The sequence below is a fragment of the Mytilus californianus genome, unplaced genomic scaffold (genome assembly GCF_021869535.1).
Source record: "Mytilus californianus isolate M0D057914Y unplaced genomic scaffold, xbMytCali1.0.p SCAF_1, whole genome shotgun sequence".
Lineage (NCBI taxonomy): Eukaryota > Metazoa > Mollusca > Bivalvia > Mytilida > Mytilidae > Mytilus > Mytilus californianus.
In genome coordinates this window covers 98,599,745-98,627,503 of record NW_026262581.1, presented here as the reverse complement: position 1 = coordinate 98,627,503, position 27,759 = coordinate 98,599,745, and the positions used below count along the sequence as shown (strand labels likewise).

Below are 27,759 nucleotides of genomic sequence, written 5' to 3'. Positions count from 1 at the left end.
GAGGCTCTCAAGAGCCTGAATCGCTCACCTGTAATGTTTTGCTTAAATCGTTCATCAATGATTATTTTTGCTTTTCAATATATATTAATGAGTGGCTTAAAAATGCCATTTAAATGTTCTTTGTATCTGTCATATTTTCTACAAAAGCAAAAAAATACATTTTACCCAAATGTTCCATTTTAGCCATAGTGGCTATGTTTTTTGACGTAAAAGGAAATAAAATACAAAATTTATACAAGATACTCTGAAACTCATTCAGCCCAAGTTTGGCTGAAATAGATTCAGCAGTTTCAAAGGAGAAGATTGTTTAAAGTAAGCAAACTAGATTAGATGAACAAATTGTGAAAAATTGTCTTTAAAAGACATTAACTCCTTAAGGGGTCAACTGACAATTTTGGAACGGTGAGCTAAAAAGGACAAACAAATTGTGAAAAATTGTCTTTAAAAGACAATAACTCCTTAAGGGGTCAACTGACAATTTTGGAACGGTGAGCTAAAAAGGACAAACAGTAAAGCCGAACCCGGAATAGAAATCAGAGCTATGCATGAGGGTTATAAATTCCTTAATCTAAAATGATTACCAAATTTTACAACAGCAAATTTCAATAAATAAATACATCCTTTATAAGTACCTTATAATCTCAAAAGTTCGCGAAGCCAGACAAATAAAGTATTTAAGGGCATCATAACCAAATAGTGCCTAACCTTGTATAAGGACAAACTTGACTCAGGGATTTGCAACCTTAGGTTAAGTACAAGTTCTTGACAGAGGAATCTCGACTTAATTCCTAATATTTGATTGCCATAACCAAAATTACGTCTAAATATTGTGTCAAACTTCTTGTCGCGTGTATTACTAAAGCAACATTATTCAATTGTTTCTTTTATCAGCAGAAACTTGAAACGTTAAATTTTGTATAGAAAAGGAATAACAAATCAAGTGAGATTATTAACGTTAAATAATTAAATAACTGGCACCATGAAACTGATCTTGTTATTGGTCTGTTTTATGCTATCCAATGCACAGACGATACCAGAACTTGCAGAAAAACCTGGAGCTAAAACTCTTATAAAATTAGTCAAAGATGCAGGGTTTGCTGATACTTTGTCCGGTCAAGGTTAGTTTTCATGTTTTGTTTTAATCTGTAAGGAAATTTTAAGAAGAAACAATCCTGCAGACAATATTTAGATTATTCGTATGCGTTTTACTTTTATTTTTGAGTAGTCCTAGCTCATGGTGTTGGGTGTCTCGGTGGAAGCAATATCCCAGGTTCATGTTCTTATCATATTAAACATTTCACAAATAAAGAGATGATTTGAACTCAAAAACAACTAAATATCCTCCTTCATTTGCTACTGAATAAGAATTCGTATGGCGTTTGATGTAAGTCCAGCAGCAGACTTCAACTTGTTCACACACATCGCATATAATTGTGACTGTGAAGTTTGTTTTGTTTACTAATATACATTGACTTGTGATATTTTTTTTTTATTGAAATCGGTATACTACTTTCATTTCTCAGTGGTTATATTCTGATATTATGTTTTTGTTTTATTATAAATGATCGTAACGTTCAATTACCATTGAAACAACACGTGTAGTACGAACAAATAAAAATGTACAAGGCATTTGATCTTGTAATAATAAATATTTCTTAAGTCTAATTTTGAATCTCAATATAGGAACGGCCAGAGCAAGCAAAATGGTACAAAACCCAGATTTATGCGGCAAGTTTCATGTAATTTTTTGCTACACAAATGCAACTATCGTTTACTTATTTATAACCGTTCTTTATAACGCGTGTTATCGTGTTCTTTTTATTTGTCTTTGTATTTTTGTAACCTTTACAGTTTAGTCCATTTTTGGTAATATCCTTTTTGGCGTGGCTCGGTATTTATACATCCCGCCATTGTGTTATTGTGCTATGGTCATTTTATTTTGTATTCTTGTCTTTCATGTTTGCTTATATGCTTTGTCTATAGAGTGTCTACATAATAGAAAAACAAATGATATAATGTATCCATCCACGATACAAAATCAGTACATGCACAGCAAAAAACACACAATAAGCAAAGGAACAGCGCTTTTATTGCTGTTCTTTATCTCAAAGTCACAGGGAGGCCTTCAACAACGAGCAAAAAAACTCTCACCTCACTGCAAGTTTAAGACGGCCCCTATCACCGGCTTGAGCGGAATTCTTTGCAAATATTAATTTGGATAGACTTTGTAAGATGTAACACCACCGAATCGGGCCCGGTAAAAAAAGAACATACTGGAAAGTAGTACAGATTTAAAACAAAATAGTTCCTAGTCATAGGTGTAAATCTAAAACTATATAGCATATATTTTAGTAATTAAGGTATCAAATGAAAGGTGAAGGACTGGTGATCCTTGTAGAACACATAATTTACTGATAACTTTGAATAATACAAAAATGTATGAATGAGTTCTAAAATTGAGGGCTTCCTCCACCTATAAAAACTGACCGCCACGAAATAGCACATTAGTGTTGAAAGTGGTGTTAAACACCAAATAATCAAATCCAATCAAATCAAATCATACAAGTGAGAAGTTTAACTAGCTATAAAACTAGGTTTAATCCATCAATTTTCTACATGACCAAAATGCAACAAATGGCGTTATCCATTTAATTGACAAAGTACTTACAGAGATCCCAACTCAAAATATCGTACAGTTTGCTGCAAGTCAAAAAGATTTTTCGAGTCTTGTATTCGCAGTAGTTAGTGCTAAACTTGGAGCAACATTATCAGGTGAAATAAATGAAAGTGTCCATTTATAATAAAGTATATCTAAAGGAAAGTATTTTAGACGCATTTAATCAAATAAAATGTTCCAATGTTTCTGTGTTTGATATTCAATTCTTTTGTTGTTGATTTGCCACCATTTATAGGGAAATGATAAAAGAAAAAGTATTGAGATAGAGTTTCATTCTTAAAAGAAAGCTTCCAATAAAACAAACGTGGAAATATGTCAACATTTGCACAATGCAAAATAGAACAACGGCCTTCCCAATGTGGTTAGTTGTGAAAGATAAGTTAAAATCCCAAACCCAAATCCAGACGTGTTAGAGTTTTTTTTTCTAAAAAAAATGACTGGCTATAGCAATTGCTCTTTTAATACAAGTTCAGTATATCATTCTTTCGGACATTTTATTTATCCCTTGTAAATTGTTTTTCATCATTTTATTTCTCCGGTGATAGTTACTTGTTCTATCATTTTCTACAATAATATTTTCACCTTTGTTTGACAGATACAAGATAAAAATATGGATGTTCGCTTTTAACATCGGCTGTTATCGTCAACGAGACAGCACCCAAACAACCAAATAAAAAAATAACCTTTTTTTGGCATATTTAGAAAATGTCGTGACTATCTAGATCTAGAGAGAATATTGCATTTGATTATCGGTAGGCATTGTGACACTGCCTGTGTCGTTCAAAAGTATATTTAACACTTCAGTAGAAATAATAAGTGCAATGTGTTGACAAATGTATTACATCTTACGTTGTAGAGGTGCTAACGTACCATGTTGTTAAGGGAACAGTCTACAGTGTCGAACTATCAAACGGAATGGTACCAACTGTAGAGGGCAAATCAGTAAAAGTAGATCTTTGTTCAGGTAATATAAGTTACAAATGTATAAAACAGCAATGCAATGAATATTCCTAGGAATATTTTATGGTCCTTGACAGTGTTTCATAAGGTTGTTTCTCATGGACATCTACCGAACGTAATTTCTATTTAAGAACTGTGTCAATTTAATGAATTGTTGGACAGTAGTTCTCCATGTTGATACAAACAAAGTTTGATAGTTTGTTTGAAAGCACTTAAGAGGACTTAAATCAATTTTTATTACTTACAATTTTACTAGGTGGATATTGTTTGAAACAACTTTCATATCGCAGTGTAACTGCTAATTAAAGACAGAAACTGTCTTCATATGGTTATCTTAGTTGCAAAAATTGACAATAGTTTCCGCCATCTATTTTAACTTACAAATCATAATAAGCTTTTTCCAGAGTTGGAGCTAAAAAATGAGATGTCTAGTAAAAGTTGATTTGTTTTATAATTTATAATAATTTATTCAAAATTTCCATTTATTTCTTTTATTTCTTTTTCAGGTGGTGTGGTGGTCAACGATGCCAAGGTTACCATGGCCGATATACCCGTCACAAATGGCGTCATCCATGTTATTGACACAGTTTTGTTGCCTCCAAAATAAGAAAAACATTATAATGTTATTGTAAATACAGTTCTAGTGTATATTGTTATATATTTTGTTGATTTTATATGTAAATATATTTTAAAACTTGAGTAAAATTGTTAATGTTTCGTCAGACTTAAAGCAATGAGGCTGGTATATAGACTCGGTGGAGTTGACCAATGGGCATCACGAAATAGGGACGAAGAATCGAAGTGGGCATTCGAAGACAAAAAGGTTAAAAGGGATGACAAAACTTATGCCAAAAACAAAACAAAAAAAGAAATAAAACCGAACAGTCCAATAAACACTAAACACTACACAGAACATTTAAGACTGAACCACTTTAATTAACCGAGTCTCAAGCGTAGCGAACTATACATACTCTTCCTCGCTGAACACAGAATATCACTCATAGAATTTGCCTAAAGTTCATGTTTTAATTGTTCGCTGAATGAATATAAAAAAAAAGATGTGGCATGATCGTCTATGAGACAACTCTCCACCAGAGACCAAATGAGGTAGTAGCAACTTAAGGTCACCGTACAGCCTTCAACAATGTAGGTTTGTTTTCTTGTTAGACTCTGGATAAAATAAAATCATCAACGATACCAGGCTTCTAATTTAGAACACAGGTTTCATCTAAATAAGTCTCATCAGTGGCGCTCGAATCAAAACAGCAGGAAGGCAAACTGATATGTCTCTTTGTTGTTGATTTGTCTCGTGTCTTATCCCTCTATTTAACACGTTTGGTTTGATACTTTCTATGCACGTTATTCGTAAAAATGGAATGCTCATATGATATGCATATGTTATAAATTATAAGCCTGGTTACTTTGATGAGTTTTTACAACCAATTGGTCGATGTCACTGTTGGTGGACGTTTCGTCCATGATTTTATTTCCAGCCTAGTAGTCAGCACTTCTGTGTTAACATGTAATACCAATGATACGGTCAACTTCTATTTTTAGTTTTCTATGCTCTGCAACTTCGTATTTGATATAGCCTTCCAACTGATTTGTTTCAAGCGCCAGTGATGAGTTCTATGTAGACAAAACGCGCGACTAGCGTAACAAATTATAAGCCAATTCATCGGTAAACTGTTAAGTTTAACAAATATTTCTTCCAAAATATTATATATATATTTAAATTCCTAAGGCAAAGTTGAGAAAACTGGTCTATTTCTCCGAATATTAAAATAATAAGGATACGTGACATGATTGCCAATGAGACTTGCCAATTATTTATATACCCCAAAAGATGTGTACGCTACGGAAGCGAATTAGAGAAACATTATTATTTATTTTTTTTCTAAATGTTTACTTTTATTTCGAAACTTTAATTTTGTTTTGCTATTGTCATCGTTAATCTCGGAACTTTCAACTTTAATTTGGAAGTTTGTTTCATTTAGAAAACATACAATTCTTATTTTGGCAAATATCCTGGAAGATTCAAAGACCATTAACTTGTTTGGTTTTTTAAAAAAAATTATGAGTAGTAACATATGATTTTGGAAACAATAAATCCTGAAAAAATTACTATCAGTACAATGTTTATAATATAAACTATATAAACTAGAAGCTGTTGGCAGTAATGACAGTAATATGTGCACCCATCCATTATCCCATAATTATTTAATCCAATAGTTAACAATATTTCTATTTATAGAAAGTGTTTTACAAAAAAAAATTTGGTAGCCATGTGAAATTAAAAAAAAATAATGGTCTTTGAGACTTCTAGGTAATTTACCAAAATTTAAATCGCACAGTTTTTGAAATCTAAAGTTTCTATAGTATTTCTCCTAATAAACTGTTTCCGAAATCATATGACTGCTAAGTGAAATTCCAATAAATAAATGATTTAAGTTAATAATATTAAGATTAGAATAATAATATCAAGTGCAAAGTTGATTATTTAAGGATTAAAGTCGATAATTCAGAGATTAGAGTTTGAAATTCCAAGAATAAAGGCGACATTTTGAAAAATAAAAAATAATATAATGTCCCTCATACGCATATGGAAATGGGGAATATGAAGTTGGAAGAAAAATTTAAGCTAGAACTGAGAAATATCAAGTCGGATGTTAGAAATCTGAACTTTGAAATGAGATATTTGAACAACCGAGTGTCACGTCCGGTCTTTCGAATTATTGGGCGTGTCTCGCTTTTTAAAATAAGTAAAGGAGCTACTTTTTTTTATTTTAATGAATAGAATATTTTTAAAATATGTTGAATCTGAATAATTGATTGTTTTTTTTCACATAAGGCGTGAATATATGATTGAAAATTTGAACATTCAATTAAAACAACCTTATAAATCACCATCACAGATAAAAAAAAAATACAGACTGCATAACGACATATGTAAGATAATTAAAACTTTTATTTATTGGTTCGTATTTTACATATTCTGCAAGTTGCAAAAAAATATGTCTAGACATATTCACATATATACGGGAACAGGCATTGGAAAATGTGATGATATATAGAATAGCAAACCATCGAATGAGAATAGACAATGTCGTGTTAAAATCCGAAATAACGAGACAATTACCAATATATTAAAACAGTGATTCAGTGTAAAACGCTTTGATTTTGCTGCGTGAAATAATATATATGGATTAACATTCATCAGAAATACTCGCAGTTATCAGTAAAACCAGGCAATAATAGATAAATTATTTGAAAGGTAAAAAAGAAGGTTTGAAATAGATAACCATTATCACAAACCAGTAAAAGTATTCGAGTTGTATGAACACTAGAATAAAGACATTTTACCCAAGTAAGTAGAACCATAATAAGTTCAAGCAAAAAGAGACGAGGTAATGTTGATTAAGAACTTCAAATGAATTGAGACCAAGGTAATAAAAGTTGACAGAGACCACGTGGGATTTATGACATGGTTTGATTGCCTCTATAGTAGGTTAATAAACTGATGAGAACAACATGTGTTCGTAAGATAATCATATACTCATCTGTGTTTGTCGGAAAATATATTTAAAAAAAAAAAGAACAGATGATATTATTTCCATACGCACAACACTGGAATAAAGTTTATCATGTACGCTCGTGAAAAAGGTTAAATATGTCTTGTATCATCTGATTGGCATTTTGTAAGGTTAGGACTTTATACTGTAAAGAACTCTATTCTGAAGCTATCAATTAATTATTCTTCAGTCATGATCGAAACCATAACCGGGCTTATGATACCATAAGGGACTTGCATTCTATCAACTATGTCACGGTCTTAGTGGTAGTAACATAATTCAAATATACAAAAATCTATCTGTTGAACGTTGAACCGTATGAACATTTTGAGAAATTATTTATGGTGTGGAAATCAAATATTGAAAATCCTAAAGAATTACACATTCAAGAGCTATAATCCTAAATGCGAACAAAGGGACAACAAACCAAATAAAGAACAGATGTGCATATGGGAGTATCCCTTACACTCAATATATCTTCAAATTTTCTTATTAACTGATCCACTCTAATCTAAATCCCGAAAAAAATAATTTAAAAGCAGTGACTAACAGGTAACTTAGGGAAAGCGGGGTTCACTAGAAGTGGCACCAACCCAATGGAAATGAAATAAAATTACAAAACAACGGAATCAAACCAGCCAAAATATGATAAGAGATCATACATGTGTTCCGTTTTGTCTAGTAAGTGATTATGAAACCTGTGTTTAAGTATTCCTGAATTGGCATGATTCTCAGATTATATAGATGTAATGATTGTTAACCATTGGAGGATATTATTATTGCTATGTGAATCGATCAACACATGTTTCTTGTATTTCTCACATTAATATACATAGTTATTATTCTTCGGGTTATATTCAAAAATACTTGATATGTTAAAGTTGTTTAAAAGTCAATGTAGGTTGCCAAATTTATCAATAACAAAAATTTGAGTATGAGTGTGCTTGTTTAACACATATAAGTCAATAAACTGTATACCTGATGTAGTAGTGGGTAATGCATGATGTTAAGAGATATATTTAACATATAACATGAAATAGTAAGCCTTTATTACAAACAATATAAACTTCAAGCTTGTAAACGATCTGAACACGTAAGAAAATAATTCAAATTAGTCTGCCCCCTGTACACGTTATTTTAAAAAACATTTTTTTACATTTTTTCTCAACACATGTTGCTGAATAAGCTGAGATTGTTTGTAATGCATTTGTTTTTGCTACCTATGCTTGCTATAATCAAAGTCAAAAGAGTTTATTTTCAATTGTTTTATAGTAGTATTTAAGGCTAAAAAAACTGAGGAAAAGAAGATATTGCATTTCTTTATACATCATTTCCATTTTAATTGGCAATTTTCTAAATCATGGGCACTTTTTTTTTTGTTTAATCCTAAAAACCTTAAGCAGTCTTTCCTCTCTAGGTTCAATGCAAAGTTTTACTATATATCATATCAATACTTATTTACTAGAAGTAATAGCGGTAATATTAGTGCTGTGATACTAGCTTCAGGGCACACAACACATTTATCTGGAAAAACAACATTAACGGTACCAATTTGCTGCTTCAGATGAATGCACATTTCGCACACGTCTCTTCATTAATGTTCGAGGTCAAAATATATGAAATTCCAAATCCTAATACAAATATTGAAGAGCTGATAAAACTAAAAAGGACAAAAAGTAAAAGTAAAAGCAAACACGGATAAGAAATCAGAGATATATACGATGGAGATACATTCCTTAATCTAAAATGACTATCAAAATTTTATAACAGCAAATTTCAATAAATAGATATACATCCTTCATAAGGTACGCTCAAATTCAAAAGTTGGAGAATCCAGATAAATAAAGTATTTAAGGGCATCAGAACCAAAGAGTGCCCAACTTCGTATAAGGACTAACTTGACTTAATTTCTAATATGAGATTACCCTTGCCAAAAATACGTCTAAACTATGCTGTCAAACTTCGTGTCACGTGTATTACTAACGCAACATTATACAATAGTTTCTGTTATCAGCAGAAACCATGTCGCCTGAATGGAAACGTGAAATTTTGGATATAAAAGGAATAAAAGGAATAACAAATCAAGTGAGATTATTAACGTTGAATAATTAAATAACTGGCACCATGAAACTGATCTTGTTAGTGGTCTGTTTTGTGCTATCCAATGCACAGACGATACCAGAACTTGCAGAAAAACTTGGGGCTAAAACTCTTGTAAAATTAGTCACAGATGCAGGGCTTGCTGATACTTTGTCCGGTCAAGGTTAGATTTCATGTTTTCTTTCAATTTTTAAAGAAAATCAAAGAAGAAACAATCTTGCAGTCAAAATTTATCAAATATCTTAATTATTTGTATACGTTTTACTTTTATCTGTGAGTAGTACTGGCTCATTGTGTTGGGTGTCTCGGTGGAAGTAATATGCCAGTACATGTCCTTATAAAAATTTCACAAATAGACGGAGATGTGCTTTGAACTCTAAAACAACTCCAAAATATTCTCCTTTATTTGCTACTGAAGAAGAATTCGTATGACGTGTGGTGTAAGTCTAGCAGTAGACACACATCGCCTATAATTGTGACTATGTAGTTTGTTCTGTTTACTAGTATACATTGACTTGTGATAATTTTTTTTTATTGAATTCGGTATACTACTTTCATTCCTTAGTGGTTATATTCTGATATTAGGTTTTCGTTTTATTATAAATGATTGTTACGTTCAGCTACCATTGAAGCAGCACGAATAGTACGACAAAATAAAAACTTACAAGGCATTTGATCTGGTAATAATAATTATTTCGTAAGTCTAATATTGAATTTCAATACAGGAACAGCCAGAACAAACGAGATGGTAAAAACCCAGATTCATAAGTCAAAATTTCAGGTAATTTTGGTACACAAAAGTAACTATCGTTTATTTATGTATAGCTGTTTTCTATATCACAGGTCCATTTACGGTATTTGGGCCCACTGATGCAGCCTTTGCAGCTTTACCTCCAGATGTTTTAAATAAATTAATGAATGACAAACAACTGCTGAAGTCTGTACTGCTGTTCCATGTTTTAAGCGGTAAAGTTTACTCAAGTCAATTAACCAATGATATGACAGCAGCCACGCTTAATGGTGCAAAAGTTAGAATTAACATTTACGGACAGGTAAATTTGTTGCTTTCAAACATTTTCCATCTTCTTAATATCTATACAAGAAATGCATAACCTGCTAGTATACATTAATCGGTACTTGCTTAATGTATTTGTTCTTTTTGTTATTTGTGTTTAGTACCGATGTGGTGAGTCAAGCTCTTTCCTACTGATTTTCACAGTTCTTATGTTGTGTTGTTACACCACTGCCCCAGGTTAGGGGAGGGCTGTAAGCTCACAAACATGTTACACTCCACCCTATTTTTTATGTGTTTGTCCCAAGCCATTAACCTGAACCTGTAATCCATTTGTTGTAGTTGGTTGGTGTCTGCCATTTTTTTCCCTCCATTGTTGTAGTATTTTTAAGGTTGTTCGTTTTCTCTTTTGAGTTGTTTCATATTATGTAAAACCGAGTCCTCTTACATGTATAGCAATAACACTTACGGCATGGGTATTGCTCATGGTTGAGGACGGTACGATGACATGTAATTGTTCCGTCTTTGTCTTTTGGCCTTTATGAATAGTTGTCTCCTTGACAATCATACCTCATCCCGTTATTTAAATACTAGCATATATTCTGTTTTATTTATTCTCTCTTAGTAGAATTTACATAAACGGTATCACGGTCATTGAATTTTCATAAAAATACAAAACAATACGAGCTTTTGATATGTTTAGAACAACAAAAATATGTTTGCGAATAGGCCGTGACAGCAATTATATATATGCACATATATGCATGTCAACAAACAGACACACGTACACACACATACACAATGACCAACTTCAAATAAAAGATCATTAGGTACTAGCAAAAGTAAGACGACACCACAGGGGCGATTTAAATCATAAGGTAAAACAGAATGGCAGAAACAAACAAGACGAATAGACAAAAAAGATTCAACAAAAATAAGAACCCAGTAACATTCGGTATCTTCATACTTTTTTTGTAAAATAGCAATAACGTTATACATTTTTATAAAACTTCAGACTGTAGCTGTAGATGGGAGCAAGGTAATAATGGCTGACCAAAATGCAACAAATGGCGTCATCCATGTAATTGACGAAGTACTTGCAGAGATCCCAACTCAAAATATCGTACAGTTTGCTGCAAGTCAAAAAGATTTTTCGAGTCTTGTATACGCAGTAGTTAGAGCGAAACTTGGTGCAACATTATCAGGTAGAATAAATGAAACTATCATTTTGTAATAACGTATATCCAATTAAAGGAAAGGGATTTATACGCAGCAGCTGTAGTCAATCAAATACAAATGTTCCAATGTTTCTGTGTTTGAAATGCAAGTCTTTTCTTTATGAAATGACACCATTATAAGGAAATGACAAAACAAAAAGTAAGGAGATTTCATTCTTAAAAGAAAGCTTCCCATAAAACAGACGTGCAATATGTCAACATTTGCACAGTACAAAGTAGATCAATGGCCCTCACGATATGGTTAATTGTGAAAGATAAATTAAAAAACAAAACTCAAACCCAAACCCAAACCCAAAACATGCAAGAGTTTATTATTTTTCTGTAAAAAATAACAGGCAATGTATGACACTGAAAATGTTAGATTGTCACTATTGTTCTTTTAATGCAAGTTAAGTATAAATTATTATTCTTTCGGACATTTTTTTACCATGTGAAGTGTTTGTTCATCATTTTATTTCTTAAATGATACCGAACTCCAGTGATAGTTGTTTTATCAAGTTATACAATAATGTTTTTCACCTTTATTTGACAAATATATACATAATGATTTTCCAAGATAAAAGTAGGGATTTACGCTTTTAACACCGGCTGCCTATTTTTAGGAAAAAGGGGTTAATACTAAATTCCAGTGCTAAATAGTTCTCCAGATTTTTACTTGACAGTAACAAAAATGTGTGTTTTGTAGGCGGCCCATTTACTCTGTTTGCACCAACAAATGAAGCATTTAACAAACTCCCACCAGATGCAATAAACAAACTTCTACAGAACCAGACAGCTCTCATCGGTAAGACTTATAAAACTTTAATGTGTAACAATTTCCGTATCCTTAGTTAAACTGCTTTTTGACAGACAATAATAATATACATCAGACGTGCTTGGTATAAAGAATCAATATCTGTAATATCATTGCTTTTCAAACAATATTTGTGATGGTGATTAATTCTAAGATTCAATATCTTGAGTTCGCATGTGGGAAAGCCAGTGACATTGAAGAGTTCTTTCCGGTGGTCACGCGGGAAAGGGGACATAATCTAAAAATTTCGAGGTGGCGCTGTAATCAGCGTGTAAACAAAAACGTAGCATATGATTCAGACAATAAATTTATCAAAACGACTTATCATCCAACAGTATTTGCGGTTTAATCTTCATCAGAATAGATTTTGTCACACGACTGCCAAAAATATATTAAAATAAGTGCTTCGTTATTGAAATGTGATAAATCAAAAGACTACCTCCGTTGGTTTCCAAAAAACCGCGGGTAATACCCCCTTCTGAAAATAACTGACACAATTGCATCCTAAAGCTTTTCATTGGTTGAGATATAAATAAATGTGACCCAGAAACACATGGGCACATGACTATGTAAAGAATACCCCGTCACTTCGAGTCTTGTTTACATAATAAATACCTCAACCGGAGGTAAAAATTCAACATTTTCTAACGTTTTTGGAGTTATTTCATTGCAAAATGGAGCAAATGATGTCAATTTTTACCAGTTTTTAACCACGAAATTGATTCAGACAATGAAGTGTGATGATGTTTCCTGGATTTTTAATGTTTTACATAAAAATGTTGATAGGTTGAAGGCTTTACTCCGTCATTTGTTGATTTTTTTCATGTTGCTCAGACTCCTTGTTTCAATAATTTTCTGCATTCATTTAATTATTTGTTTAATAATGCTGCAGTGTATAACAGATTTATGTAGTACATTGAAACTGGTTTATTCTATGATTGAATTTTTCCATATAAATGACTTCAGTTGTCTGGAAGCCCCCCCCCCCCCTTTTCCCACTTTCAAGAAATTTCAGTTGGGCAAAAAATATTGTCTGAATGAAAAGCTTGCAAAAATGCAAAGTGTAAACACTCAGCTAATGTCTGTTTTAAGCCATTTTTTTAAGTCTAATGATTACAGTCATTCTTTGTTTCTGTAAATATTTACCTGAAATGTGTCAACTTGTAAATTTTAAAAATATTAAAAGTATCAATCAACAAATATTGCCTGCCTGCCACTGTGACATGAAAATCTGATGAGTCAATAATTTTCACTTGATTTTTAGTCTTTGTTCTTATTGTATAAATAAAACTACTATGCAAGTGGGAAGTTAACACACAAACATTTGTATTTTGCCTGTCCTTATCAAGGAACCTGTTGTACACTAACCATTCATGTTTAAGTGTGTCTGGGCCCTGGTAACAAATATTTGTCATTGTGTTTTAAAAGTGTGTGCATGTTCTTAAAGAAATGTTTTGAAAAAGTTTAGTGGCCATTCATCAAATTTGTTTTTCTTCCATATATATATAGTAGCTGTATTTATTTCATCATTAGTTCTGGATTTAGATTTTTTATCACATGCTGTTTTATAAGGTCCTTTACACTTGACAAATTGGTTTGCAAATTGTTGAAGGCTAAAACTGTTACCTATAATTATCATCATCTATCAATTGTCAATCATGTCAATATGGGTTTCTTTTAAAAACAACTTTTCCCAAAAAAAATAGTTCAACCCAGATATGCTGCTGCTGAAGAAATTAACATTAACAATGGTATTTTTCAAATATAGCATTCATTAATTACACTATTCCTTCATTGAAAATGAAAAAAAAATATTTTAAATTGAATGCATCCAAGGGCTTTCCTGGATTAACCTTCAACAGGTATGCTCAATGCCTAGTAGATACAAGTCTTAATACAAGTGAGAGCTATATGACCATTAAGAGCATTAAAAAAAGCTATATTGCTTCTGAGGTCTGCTTTGAAGATGGCATATGAATGTCTCACTCTGATTTTTGGTGATCCTGTTTTGTTGCGTTGATATTAATTTTTCGACCCACAACTTTAATTTCACACTAATCTTTTTCGAGGTCTATATGATGGAAATTTTTGTTACTGTAAATTCAGAAAGGATAGCAAAGTTTTTATTACTGCAATAATGTGAGTGGGTGAGTATCTAAATAATAAATTGCATTCTGATACCTTTTAATCTGATTAAAATGCAAATCCTATGTCCAAGCTTATTACCAGAAAACAAAGCTTGGACACAGGATCTATACTTAAATCAGATACATATATATACCATTCCTATATCTGTGTGCTGATTTTTCTGCAAAAGCAATACTTTTTACACATTTTATTCCATTCTTCAAATTTGCAATAATAAAAGCACACAATAATTTGCAAAATCATGTGATTACATATAGGAAAAGGGCACCTAGGCATCTCATTCTAAATACTACACATGGAGCAGGATCTGCTTACTCTTCCAGAGCACCTGAGATCATCTGTATTTTGTGGGTTCAAGTTGCTCACTTTTCATTTTTCTAATTTGAACATTAGTTTAAACTTTTCATCAAATAGTCTGAAAACAGAGATATGTATCTGCTGAAAATGTTTATTTAGGTGCTAGGGTCACCACACTTCAAAATCTCCCTGGAAGCATATAACAGTGAAAAGTCATGTCATGAGAGGCCACTAGAGAGACATCAAAGATACCTCTGGGAGAAGTGAATGATTCTAAAACCACTCCATTTAAGTCCTTCACACCTAATAAATCATTAAAGTAGACCTTTTAAATCTTTGATATTTTTTTATGTCTCAAATACTACAGTACATACATGCATATGGCTAATGTGCTTGCTTTGCATCTATGAATGTTTTATTGTATTGCAGCAGCAGCATTGTCTCATGTACATCTACCCCATGTCATCAATATAAAATGATTATGGTGTTTCACTTTGTATATATAAAAATATAAAAATGTTAAGAAAAAAAAAGTTTATTAAAAGATAAATAAATACAAATGCATAAAAATAATGTTAAAATGAAACATATGTAAATAATATCTTAAATAATTATAAGTAAATAAGCTTCAATCAAATAAACAAAATTTAATGCAACTTAAATACTTTGAAAGTTAAAAAAAAAAAAACAAACACATAACAATAAAGTTTTAAATTTAAGAAGCATAATTATTGTTAAAAAGTCCAAGTTAAAGTAAAAACAAGTCAAAAAGTCCTCTGTTCCACAAATCCTCAAAATGGAAATGTTTCCTGCTCTTCTTTATTCCTTATTTCTATTGTTACATGTATCTGTAAATATATAATTTATGCATATGATATTAAATGAAAATAATTTCCCAACTTCTCTAGAGTTGTCATATGAAATTATAATTTACATTTTAATTGTCTACTGATTCTTATGTGGTCCAAGTTTTAATTTAAATTGAATGTTTCTAATTTCACTAATGTAAAACTAATCAGATGTGAAATAATTGCCAATGAGACAACTATCCCCAAAAAATCAAATGGAGTGGATATAAGCAATTTTATGCTACACTAAAGCCTTCAATCATGAGAAAATCCCATAATGTATACCGGTATACTTAAGTTTGTTTTTAGATATTTGTTATTATTTTTTTGAAATTGAAATTATTCTTATTTTAATCTTAAATAATCAAAAGTATGTATATAAGCTTCAATAAAAAAAACAAAAAAATTTAGACTTTTGATGTAAATAAATAATTTATTTTAATGACTTTATATGATATGTCTGATAAGAAAAGGTCAAAATCATATACAGCAACATATGTTCAAAGAAATATTTCTATTTATTTATTCATTTACTTCAGTATCTTAACATGTTAAAGTTAAATTCATCACTATAATAACATATCAATCTGTTTAATAGATATTAATATATATTTTATGATATTAAATGTAAGTAAACGTCATAATTACAAACAAAATATCAGTATGAGAGCAACAATATAAAGTAAATGCACAAGTAAGTCTGTATTCAGGTTGAGAATTCAAACTCTCCTTGTGCAAGTTATCTGAACTAGGATTGCTGTAATCAAAGGTCTGTGGTTATCTATGACGGACGGACAGACAGACGGATGGACAACGGTATACCATAATACATTTGTACCTCTCATAAACGGGCGTATAAAAAGGAGGGTTCTTTTTCCAAATTGTCTTTGCCTGATGGATATTCTATTAAGAATTTCTTTTAAATATTTAGGAAATTTCCTTTTATCATTAAATGACATTTTATCAAAATAAATGTGAAAATTACAAAGAATATTCATTTCTAATGAAAATTAATCTTCAAAATGACAACAGATTATGGGTCTATTCTAAATTTAAAAAAAATGGAAAATTAATAAAAAAAAAATCATAACTTCATATTACATTCCTTTAACTGTATCTGAACATGATTAATGAAAAAAAACACTGACTAGATTGTCAAAATCTTATGAAGAATATTTATATCTATATTTCAAGTAAAGACAGAAAATGGCGAAATGTTGACTTTCTTATCAGATAACCTATGTATAACATCTGTGGTCAGTTTATTCATGTCAATATAATACTTCCATGGTTTATTGGGAAGAGTGATATATAAATTACAAGGACTTCAAACTGTGAAGCTAATCAGTTGTGAAATTTGAGATTCCCTCAAATCTGAGGGCATTCTTCGGGCTGTACTATAAAGTATATGAGCAATCAGGCATCCACCACCAATAAAACCTGGCCACAACACATACCTTGCCAATACTGTGGCGTTAAAAATCAACAATTAATCACATATAATTTGTGTGTTTTTTTAGCATGGAAGGAGAGGCAGAACTGATACTTTCCTCCTGATTAATATTTCATATACCTGAAATCTGTTCAAAATATTTTTCATGACCATATATGCATTATTTAACAAAAAAATGGTACTGTTGTTCACATAAACAAGGGTCTGGATGGGGTGTCCTCCATTTCTATATTATTAAATCTTTAAGGTCATTTGTCTCTATTCTTTATACTTTTTGCCCATCATTCTCTTTTCTCAATAAATTAGCACAACATTATTCTCTATTACTTATATTTTTTAGTCAATTTTTCTCTATTCTTTATACTTTTAGCCATAGTACTCTATTCTGTTGTTATTTTTTTTTGTCACACACTCATTGAACTAACCTTTTTACTATTCGAGAGAATCAAACAAATGATCACAAATGCTTTACACAACCGTAATAATTAAACTAAAATATAAATGCTATCATTGACAGGCCAAAATTAAAGTTTTATTTAAAATTGGAGTCTAACGCTGGGAAAGGGGCGTTTATTTACATGTGGTCTGTGGAAATTTCAGCATCGAAAAAGGGGCAAATATATAGCCATAATTTGGCATAAACCGATCTGATCAATAAAATTTTGTTATGGATATTGTTCATATCTTTCTACTAACCATTAAAAGAATATTACTAGGATTTTGTGAGCACAGAAACCTACTATTCATGTGGATCTGTTGAAAAATGGCGTCGATTTATGTGCTTCCCTTTCGCAGCCTCAGTTGCAATTTGACACGGAGTGATGGGTAATTATGCAAATATTTAGGGACTCCCATCATCATAGATACTATTTTTGGTCATTTTATATTTAAATAGCCATTAGGATGCAAATGTGTCAGTTATTTTCAGAAGGGGAAAACACCCGCCATATTTTTATCTTCCAAAACAACAACGTCACTTGCCATTTTCAGATGTTTGTTTCTTGTAAAATAAAATCTCCTAAGAAGAAAAAATAGCATGGTCACCTGTTAAACTTACCTATATAACTAATTGATGATGAAATGATGCAAGTTTAATTGTCTTTAATAATAAATTTCTTGAAAAATCAAACGTACACGATGTAAACAAATTACCGAGATGGTGCGATACTGTCGCCGTCTATGTAAAAATCGCGATTGTCGCCCTTGAATTCTTGTCCGTTACGTCATATGGAAGGAGGCGCAGAACTGACGTGTGGCTTTCCCACTGATGGTAAACGTCAATGAGACACAACACAAATAACTAAATGAACAAATGTTTTTGTTGTTTGTTTTTGTTTGTATATTTAGAAAATGTCGTGAATATTTAGATCAAGAGAGAGAATAATGTATTTTTTTTATCTGTAGACATTGTTACAAATTTCAATCAAGTGGTAGTTCGTTTGGTTCTTATAAGCTATTTAGTGCGATTATAATTATCAATTATACCAATGAGAATAAATGGCTGTGGGAGGGACACTGTGTCTTTCAAAAGTGTATTTAACACTTCAGTAGAAATAATAGATGCAATGTGTTGACAAAAATGTGATGTATTACATCTTACGTTGTAGAGGTGCTAACGTACCATGTTGTTAAGGGAACAGTCTACAGTGTCGGACTATCAAATGGCATGGTACCAACTGTAGAGGGCAAATCAGTAAAAGTAGATCTTAGTTCAGGTAATATAAGTTAAACATGTACAAAACAGCAATAAAATTAATATTCCTTGTATTTATTTTGGTCCTTGGCAGTGTTTCATAGGATTGTTTCTCATGGACGTCTACCGAACGTAATTTCTATTTAAGAAATGTGTCAATATAATGAATTGTTGGACAGTAGTTCTCCATTTTGATACACACAAAGTTTGATAGTTTGTTTCAAAGCACTTTGGAGGACTTAAATCAATTTTCAATTACTTTCAATTCTACTGAGTGGATATTGTTTGAAATATCTTTCATGTCGCAGCGTAACTGTTAATTAAAGACAGAAACTGTCTTCATAATTATGGTTATCTGAGTTGCCAAAATTTGACAATATTTTCCGCCATACTTTTTAACTTGCAAATCCTAAGGTTACTGCAAGCTTAAGCATTTTCCAGACCTGGAGCTTAAAACTGAGATGTCTAGTAAAAATTTATTTGTTTTAAATTTATGGTTAGTTGTTCAAAATTTCCATTTATTTCTTTCATTTATTTTTCAGGTGGTGTGATGATAAACGATGCCAAGGTTACCATGGCTAATATACCCGTCACAAATGGCGTCATCCATGTTATTGACACGGTTTTGTTACCTCCAAAATAAGAAAAACATTATAATACAGTTTTATTGTATATTGTTATATATTTTGTTGATTTTTTTTATCGTATTATATGTAAATAAATTTAAAAAATAGAGTGGAATTGTTTATGTTTCGTCAGACTTAAAGCAATGTGGCTGGTATATGGATTCGGTGAAGTTGACCAGCGGGCATCACGAAAAAGGGAAGAAAGGGAACATTCAAAGCCAAAACGTTAAAAAGGATGACAACTTTTGCAAAAAAAGAAAAAAAACAACGGTCCAACAAACACTTCAGACAAAACAAACGATTGAACAAATTGAACGGCGAGTCCCAATATAAATTTTAAAAAATCTTCCTGAACATCAAATATCACTCATGGAATTTGCTGAAAGTTTATGTTTTAATTGTTCGCTACATGCACATAAAAATAAGATGTGGCATCATTGCCAATGAGACAATTCTCCACCAGACGCCAAATGACGTCGAAGCTGCCAACTATAGGTCACCGTACGGCCTTTTAAAAATATATGTTTGTCTCGTGTTTTATCCTTCTTTTTAACAGTAGGTTTGGTATTTTCTATACACGTTTTTCGTAAAAATGGAATTTTCATATGATATGCCTATGTTATAAATTATAAGCCTGATAACTTTGATGAGTCTTTACAACCATTTGGTTGATGACACTGTTGTTGGACGTTTCGTCCCCCAGTTTATTACCAAAACAGTAGTCAGCACTTCTGCGTTTACATGAAATAGTAATGAAACGTCAACTTCTATAAATTTTCTGTTAACCCAATTTTTAATTATTCGAACCTCTAAGGTTTTTCTACCCCAGTCAAAGATGGTCATAGCCGCAATCGGCACAACTTTTCGCAATTTTTGGTTTTTAATGCTCTACAACTTCGTATTTGATATAGCCTTCCAACCGATTTGGTTCGAGCGTCACTGATGAGTCTTATGTAGACGAAACGTGTGTCTGGCGTAACAAATTATAAGTCTGGTATATTTGAAGATTTGTTTATATTATCAAGTTTGGTGAACTTAATCTGAATTAAAGATTAGTTTTGTGGCATTTTAGTCAAAAGGGACATGTTTTACTAAAGAGCGATAAGAAAAGCATTCAACTCTAAAAAAAGAGTATATTTGCGCTTGATCTATTTAATAGATTGTTGTGCGAAACGCAGTAATAATAATAATATCTTTATTTAGAGAGAGTAACTCATTGGATTACACCCATTTCCATTAACGCTCTCTTAATACAATAGAAATTACATTAATGATTAAACAATACAATACAAATTCAATAATAATGATAAATAAACATACAATACAATGTAAATTTGATAAACAATTATTCTATGGCATTAAAGTACAAACATCATGGTTATGTTAAAAGTACATAGATTTTTAGTTTTTTCTTCATTCCAAACTGTTGGTCCACTGTACGAGAAACTAGACTTATACTTCTCAGTATTTCGCTTTGGAATTATAAAATTATCAGATGATGAAAATCTCGTATTGTATTTTTGGTTTGCAGAAGCGGATATAATAAGACTCGACAAATATTCTGGAGCTAAACTATGTTTTGCCTTATACATTAGTAATGTAGTAAGTACTTGATAAATTGCATGCTTATATTGGTGATTTTGAATCTGTTCAAAGTTTTGATTTTTCTACCCTATATACCACGTTGCCTCATAATCTTATTAAGAAAAATTCACACACCAGATTAAATGGGCATTTAAAAAGTCGGAATGCGAATATATATGTTCAAACTCTTTTAGGTCATTTTTTTAGTAACAACAAACAAAAGAACTATGTCAATTGGACCTGCTTTGATACTATAACTGCCCTTGAATTTTTACTAGATAACATTTTTGTTCGCTATGGAGATTCCGTATATCGTCAGGTTATCGGAATTCCCATGGGGACTAACTGTGCACCACTTATTGCGGACCTGTTTCTGTATTGTTATGAGTTACAATTTATGACTAAAATCAGCAAAGACCCATCGAAACAACATCTGATTCAAAAATTTAATAACACTTTTAGATATTTAGATGATATATTGGCTCTCAATAATGACGACATCAGTATGTACACTAAAGAGATTTATCCTGCCGAACTGACTTTAAATAAAGCTAATACTAGCAATGAACACTGCTCTTTCCTGGATCTTGATATCTTTATCTTTAACGGGAAGCTTAATACCAAAATTTATGATAAAAGAGATGATTTTTCATTTCCTATTGTTAATTATCCATTTTTAGATGGTGACGTTGCCTTGTCGCCATCTTATGGTGTTTATATATCTCAACTTGTTCGATTCGCTCGTGTATGTAACAACGCATTTGATTTCAACGAAAGAAATCTCTGTATTACTGAAAAATTATTACACCAGGGTTTTCGATATCACAAACTAGTCAAAACATTTACTAAATTTTATCATCGGTACAAGGACATCATTCGTAAATATAAATCAACATGCAGACATCTTATACGTTCAGGTATTTCACATCCAATATTTTATGGTAATATTCTTTACAAAGCACAAAAATTTTGGCATTCACCTCAAAAGCTAACCAAACCTTTAAACAGACTTATTCGGAAAGGATATAGTTACGATACTGTTGTCAAGTCATTAAGGATTGCATATTTTGATATTAATATTGATTCACTCATAGGGTCTTTGCATCGGAAATAAACACATTTATTCTAAAACCAGTTGTTGGCATGATACGGGTTATGTTCTTCTCATATATTTTATGATGGTATGATACTAAACCCCTAACGGGAGGGATTATACTTGATTTTCATATGATGAAGACATAATCTTTCAATCAGTTTAATTGAGGTCTGGAGCTGGCATGTCAGTAACTGCTAGTAGTCCTTTGTTCATTTATGTATCATTGTCATTTTGCTTAGTTTCTTTTGTTACCTATTCTGACATCGGACTCGGACTTCTTTTGAACTGAGTTTTACTGTGCGTATTGCTATGTGTTTCTTTATTTTACATTGGCTAGAGGTATAGGGGGAGGGTTGAGATCTCACAAAACATGTTTAACTCCGCCGCATTTTTGCGCCTGTCCCAAGTCAGGAGCCTCTGGCCTTTGTTAGTCTTGTATGTTTTTTAATTGTAGTTCATTTATATGTTTTGGAGTTTAGTGTGGCGTCCATTTTCACTGAACTAGTACACAATTTTATTTAGGGGCCAGCTAAGAACCACCTCCGAGGCGTGATTTTCTCGCTGCGTTGAGGACCCATTGGTGGCCTTCGGCTGTTGTCTGCTCTTTGGTCGGGTTGTTGTCTCTTTGACATATTCCCCATTTCCATTCTCAATTTTATTTATGATAGTGTATTCTTTTTGTAATCGGCACAAATTACTTAAAACCTTTACTAAATTCTTCCATAGATGCAAAGATTTGGTCAGCAAGTTTATTATTCCAGACGGAATAGCACATCCTAAATTTTGCGGTGATGTTGTAAACCAAGCCCGGAAATTTAGATACGATCCGGGTAAACTTCTCAATCCTTTAAATAAACTTATTCTTATTCAACACTGTAATTAAATCTTTAAAAATTGTTTTAATTGGTATAAATATTGATTTTGCTATCAGTAAATTAAAACCATACTAAATATTACACATATGTACTTTCACGGCACTACAATCTGTCGATACCTATAGTTTGGCATTGCACAAGGTCATGTTTTTCCCTGACTGTTAATGACGTCTTGACACTAAATCCATTGGATGTTGGATGTGTACTGATTGATATTTTAGTCTTAGGCACATGATTTTTTTATTAGTTGTTATTGGCTTTGAACTAGCTGTCAGTAACTGCGAGTACTTTCAGATCTGTACTTAGTGTCTTTTTGTTGTGGGGATGTACAAGTATCCGTCCACGTCCACTCTGTGTTTTTGTTAGATGTATTTCTATTTGCATCCATCTGATGAGTTAATCCTTTTTCAACTGATTTTTATAGTTTGTTCTTATCTTGTACTGTTACACCACTGTCCCAGGTTAGGGGGAGGGTTTAGCGCTCACAAACATGTTTAACCCCGCCACATTCTTTATGTGCCTGTCCCAAGTCAGGAGCCTGTAGTTCAGTGGTTGTCGTTGGTTCATGTCTGTCTTATTTGTTTTTCGTAAATTGTTTTGTTATAAATTAGGCCGTTAGTTTTCTCAATTGAATTGTTTCATTTTTTTCATGGCGGGGCCTTTTATAGCCGACCATAAGGTATGGGTTTTTCTCATTGTTGAAGGCCGTACGGTTGCCTATAATTGCTTACATCCACTTCATTTGAACTTTGGTGGATAGTTGTCTCATTGGCAATCATACCACATCTCCTTATTTTTATACAATGTCACATTCGTGAAATAATTCGCTAGAAGGTTTGTTGAAATTATGTTCGTCTAAAATTATTCTTGCTTCCCTCTTTTGCAGCTTTAGTAAACTAAGTAATAAAAATTGTTGCAGTTTCCCCATATTGAACAACAATAATCTAAATGAGGTAAAACGTAAGCATTAAAAACAGTTCTCTCGCTTTGTGATTCAAGATGTAAGTTACAATGCCGGTCTATTTATTCAAACCCCTTTTTATCAAGCCTCTACGTCTATCTGTTTTTTGTTTGTTACTTATATCATAAAGTTAAGAAAAATATATGTTTCCTATTCATGATTTCAACAAACCCTTGTAGGTTACAAGAGCGCAATTATTTGTTTACATTTTACCGGCAAGTTTTTTTTACCCCAAGATGGTACTCAGAATAGAATCCTATACGGCTTCTGATTGGATGATACAGGATTGGAATTACATTTAATCGAAAGCTTATCCAATTAGGTTTAAAAATTGCAGAAAATCATATTCACATTTTACGAAGTATAGAAAATATCCTCCATTTCTGCACGTCGGAGCCATTAAAATTATGCCTTTTTCATTAAGCGAAAAAAATAGACGATCTTTTTCAACTGCATTTTAAGTCAATTTCTGCCGCATGACCCTATATATTTTTTTGATTGTAATGCAACACTGGCATTTCTAGTAACAGGAACTGCAATCCGTTTTTCCCTAGTTTGTGTAGTCTTCGAGAAAAAAAATACGGAACACCAGTGGTACCCTATGGAAAATGCATTACGAATAATTGCGCTCTTGTAACCTATAGAAAAAAGACATTTTTTTTTAATAAGGCTTTGAAAAATGTTAAAAATAGTCATTTTGCTCGGAAAAAATGTGAAACAGCGAGAAATTGGGTCAAATGGACTTTTCATCAACGTGAATTCAAGCTATAGTCTGTTTCCTATTTGTGTTGATTTCCATATCTAAATCTAGGGTAGGCTCGAATGTCGACAAAGTATGAAGAGAATAGAACGGTTTTGTGATATCTACTGTTTTTGTGGGGAAAAGCATGTGTATATCTTGAATTTGAAGATTCATTTTGGTTTTTAACAATAATGATCGTGACGCAGTTGCTATTCTAGCAAAAAGCTAATTTGGTGAAAATTGACCGAAAGGGTCCCTAAGCAAACACCAACGATTTAGTTAAATTGCAAAGTAGAAAAATTAATCTTGGCATTGAATATTGTAGTCCAAGAATAGTTTCTCTTGCCAAAGTAGTAATATAATCATATTTTCAAAATTTGGAAAAACTATAGTCTGTTTCAAAAACGTGTTTTTTCAAGAAATGGTTTCATTTAAAGCCATTCTTCAAAAATCGATGTAGCTTTTCCATATCAGAACGGTTTTGTCGACAATATGATCAGTGCTGGGTGACCTTTGAAAAATAAGGCCAGTAAATAAACTTTATCTTCATGTCTTTTTGAACAGTACCGTATTTGGTGAAAAAATCAGTTCAAATTTTTGGCCCGATCGGCGGGCAAAAACTAATTCTCAAAATTAAGAGAGTGATCAGATAATGTTTTAAAGACGTGATTTTATCTAGATAGACGCTAGCGCTTCATTTAGCGCGGGCGCTTAATTTTCGCAATTGTTTTTCATTACCGTATAGGTTACAAGAGCGCAATTATTTGTTTACATTTTACCGGCAAGTTTTTTACCCCAAGATGGTACTCAGAATAGAATCCTATACGGCTTCTGATTGGATGATACAGGATTGGAATTACATTTAATCGAAAGCTTATCCAATTAGGTTTAAAAATTGCAGAAAATCATATTCACATTTTACGAAGTATAGAAAATATCCTCCATTTCTGCACGTCGGAGCCATTAAAATTATGCCTTTTTCATTAAGCGAAAAAAATAGACGATCTTTTTCAACTGCATTTTAAGTCAATTTCTGCCGCATGACCCTATATATTTTTTTGATTGTAATGCAACACTGGCATTTCTAGTAACAGGAACTGCAATCCGTTTTTCCCTAGTTTGTGTAGTCTTCGAGAAAAAAAATACGGAACACCAGTGGTACCCTATGGAAAATGCATTACGAATAATTGCGCTCTTGTAACCTGTAATATAGTTGCGAGATATGCAGGCTATGTCAGAAATAGAGCAGAATAGTTATACGTTGACAGATTTTTGTCACAGTCTTATCTTTTTGACAAGCATGTTCACATTTCCGTAAAAAAACAGTCGCTCTCTCCTTTTATAAAATTGTCAGTAAAAATTTTCGGATTTCCCCTCCATTTTTGAAAATGCTGTTATAAATTCATGACGGGCCTATGCGAATGCTGGAAACAAAGTATTAGTTAGAGTAATTGTTAATGATTAAGAATGAGCGGCGCCAGCGAGGGAACTGTTTAACTAGCTCAGAATATAGCATTATTTTCACTAAGCCATTTAAACTGTAAGTGCTTTTTGTCTCATATGTATGCAATCGGCCACATTCATGTCTGAAACAACTAGACAGTTCTTAAATAATCATCGCATTTAACAAAAGTGACATATATTAACATTTGTTTCATATTTAATCATGAGTATCCCGACTTTGTGTCAGAATATACTTGGTTTTTGTTTATCGAAAATTAATAACTTCAACAAGCGGTACTTGCAGAAATAGCAGAACAATGTGGGAAAGTGTGCAAACCTCATTTGTTTATGCCCAAACATTAAGAAGTCGCGTAAGTACTTTAACATAGAAAACCTGCTCATCTTATTTTGGATCCTTTATGCTCTTCAATTTCGAACTTTATTTGGCCTTTTTAACTTTTTTGATTCGAGAGTCGCTGATGAGTCTTACGTACACGAAGCGAGCGTCTTGCGTACACAATTTTAATCCTGGTATCTATGAGGAGTTTTCTTATCAATTGTTGTCTTTTTATGTTATCATTTTTACATGATTTCCTTATTCAAAAAAACTCTTCTACATATGTACTTTAATATATCAAGACTAGTGCAATGAAGAAGATGCGTGGATGCTTGGCTCTCTTTCCTAAAAAAAAAAAATAGACTGTACATTATTAAATATAAATTCCGTATTTTAACTGTAAGTGTCTGGTACCATCTGTTTCCATATGTTGATAATGACGCTTACTAAACAAGATTGTGCATGTTGCAAAAATATCAGATAAATCGCAATGTGTATTCGTAATATTTTTTAATATGCAAGTAATATTTTTCAAAAAGAATAGTATGTTTGTGTTCAAACCTTTATATAACAGCCTTTTCTTTGTTTTATATCACACTTTCAAGGGAAACAGTCGTGTTCATGACAATTTTGTTCTGCTCCTGGACTTTATTTTTCTTTCAAACCATGAAAAAAAGTTGATTTTGATCTGTCTGCAAAGAAATCGCCAAGATTAGACGTGTCGGTCATTGATCGGTTAGTCCAATATTAGGGTTTTTAGTAATAAGTTAAAATCGTTCGATTTGTTTAAGAGTTCATGAAAATTAGAGAGAATCTCCTTTATGAGAAAAATGATATTTAGCCAACATTATTTTGATTTTTCTTTATATGGGGGTCTTATAAAATAAGGAGATGTGGTATGATTGCCAATGAGACAACTCTCCACCAGTGACCAAATGACATAGACGGTTTGTTTCCGTATCTGAGCTTGTTAAGTAAAATTTATAAAAATAAACTATTGAGTTGGTTCAGAATGGCGTGGTTCCCTATCTGAACTGGTAAAGTAGTCTGAGTGTGATCTTTTTATTTAAAAACTGTGGTCTCACTAAAGAAGAGCTTGCAATGAATATCGGAATTTTACGCATCTTGTTTAATTAAAAGGAGCTGTAGGTCAATTTTAAATAGTTATAATCTCAAAAACATAAGTTAACCAGAATTTAAACTTTTTTAAAGCAGTCTCTGTTTGTGAAAATGCAACGTATAATAATATGTAAGTCTGTCCGGTTATGCATGAATTAAACAGAGGCAAATAATACGATACCAGA

At 32.0% G+C, this 27,759-nt stretch overlaps 2 protein-coding genes and 1 long non-coding RNA gene across 3 annotated transcripts in view; 2 read left to right on the top strand and 1 right to left on the bottom strand.

The window, feature by feature from the left end:
• Positions 1-27,759, bottom strand: part of LOC127727026 (uncharacterized) — a 219,950-nt gene that overhangs the window by 181,472 nt on the left and 10,719 nt on the right. The window lies entirely within an intron of this gene.
• Positions 980-19,526, top strand: LOC127727098 (transforming growth factor-beta-induced protein ig-h3-like). The gene is made up of 6 exons (XM_052234514.1): positions 980-1,118; positions 10,153-10,361; positions 11,337-11,526; positions 12,245-12,343; positions 18,706-18,813; positions 19,334-19,526. The coding sequence occupies exons 1-6, from the start codon at positions 980-982 to the stop codon at positions 19,432-19,434; spliced, it is 846 nt and encodes a 281-aa protein (XP_052090474.1). The 3' UTR covers positions 19,435-19,526.
• On the top strand, positions 2,624-4,297 carry LOC127727120 (uncharacterized). Its single transcript, XR_007993783.1, has 3 exons — positions 2,624-2,772; positions 3,534-3,641; positions 4,144-4,297. It is a non-coding gene; the product is annotated as an uncharacterized LOC127727120 (long non-coding RNA).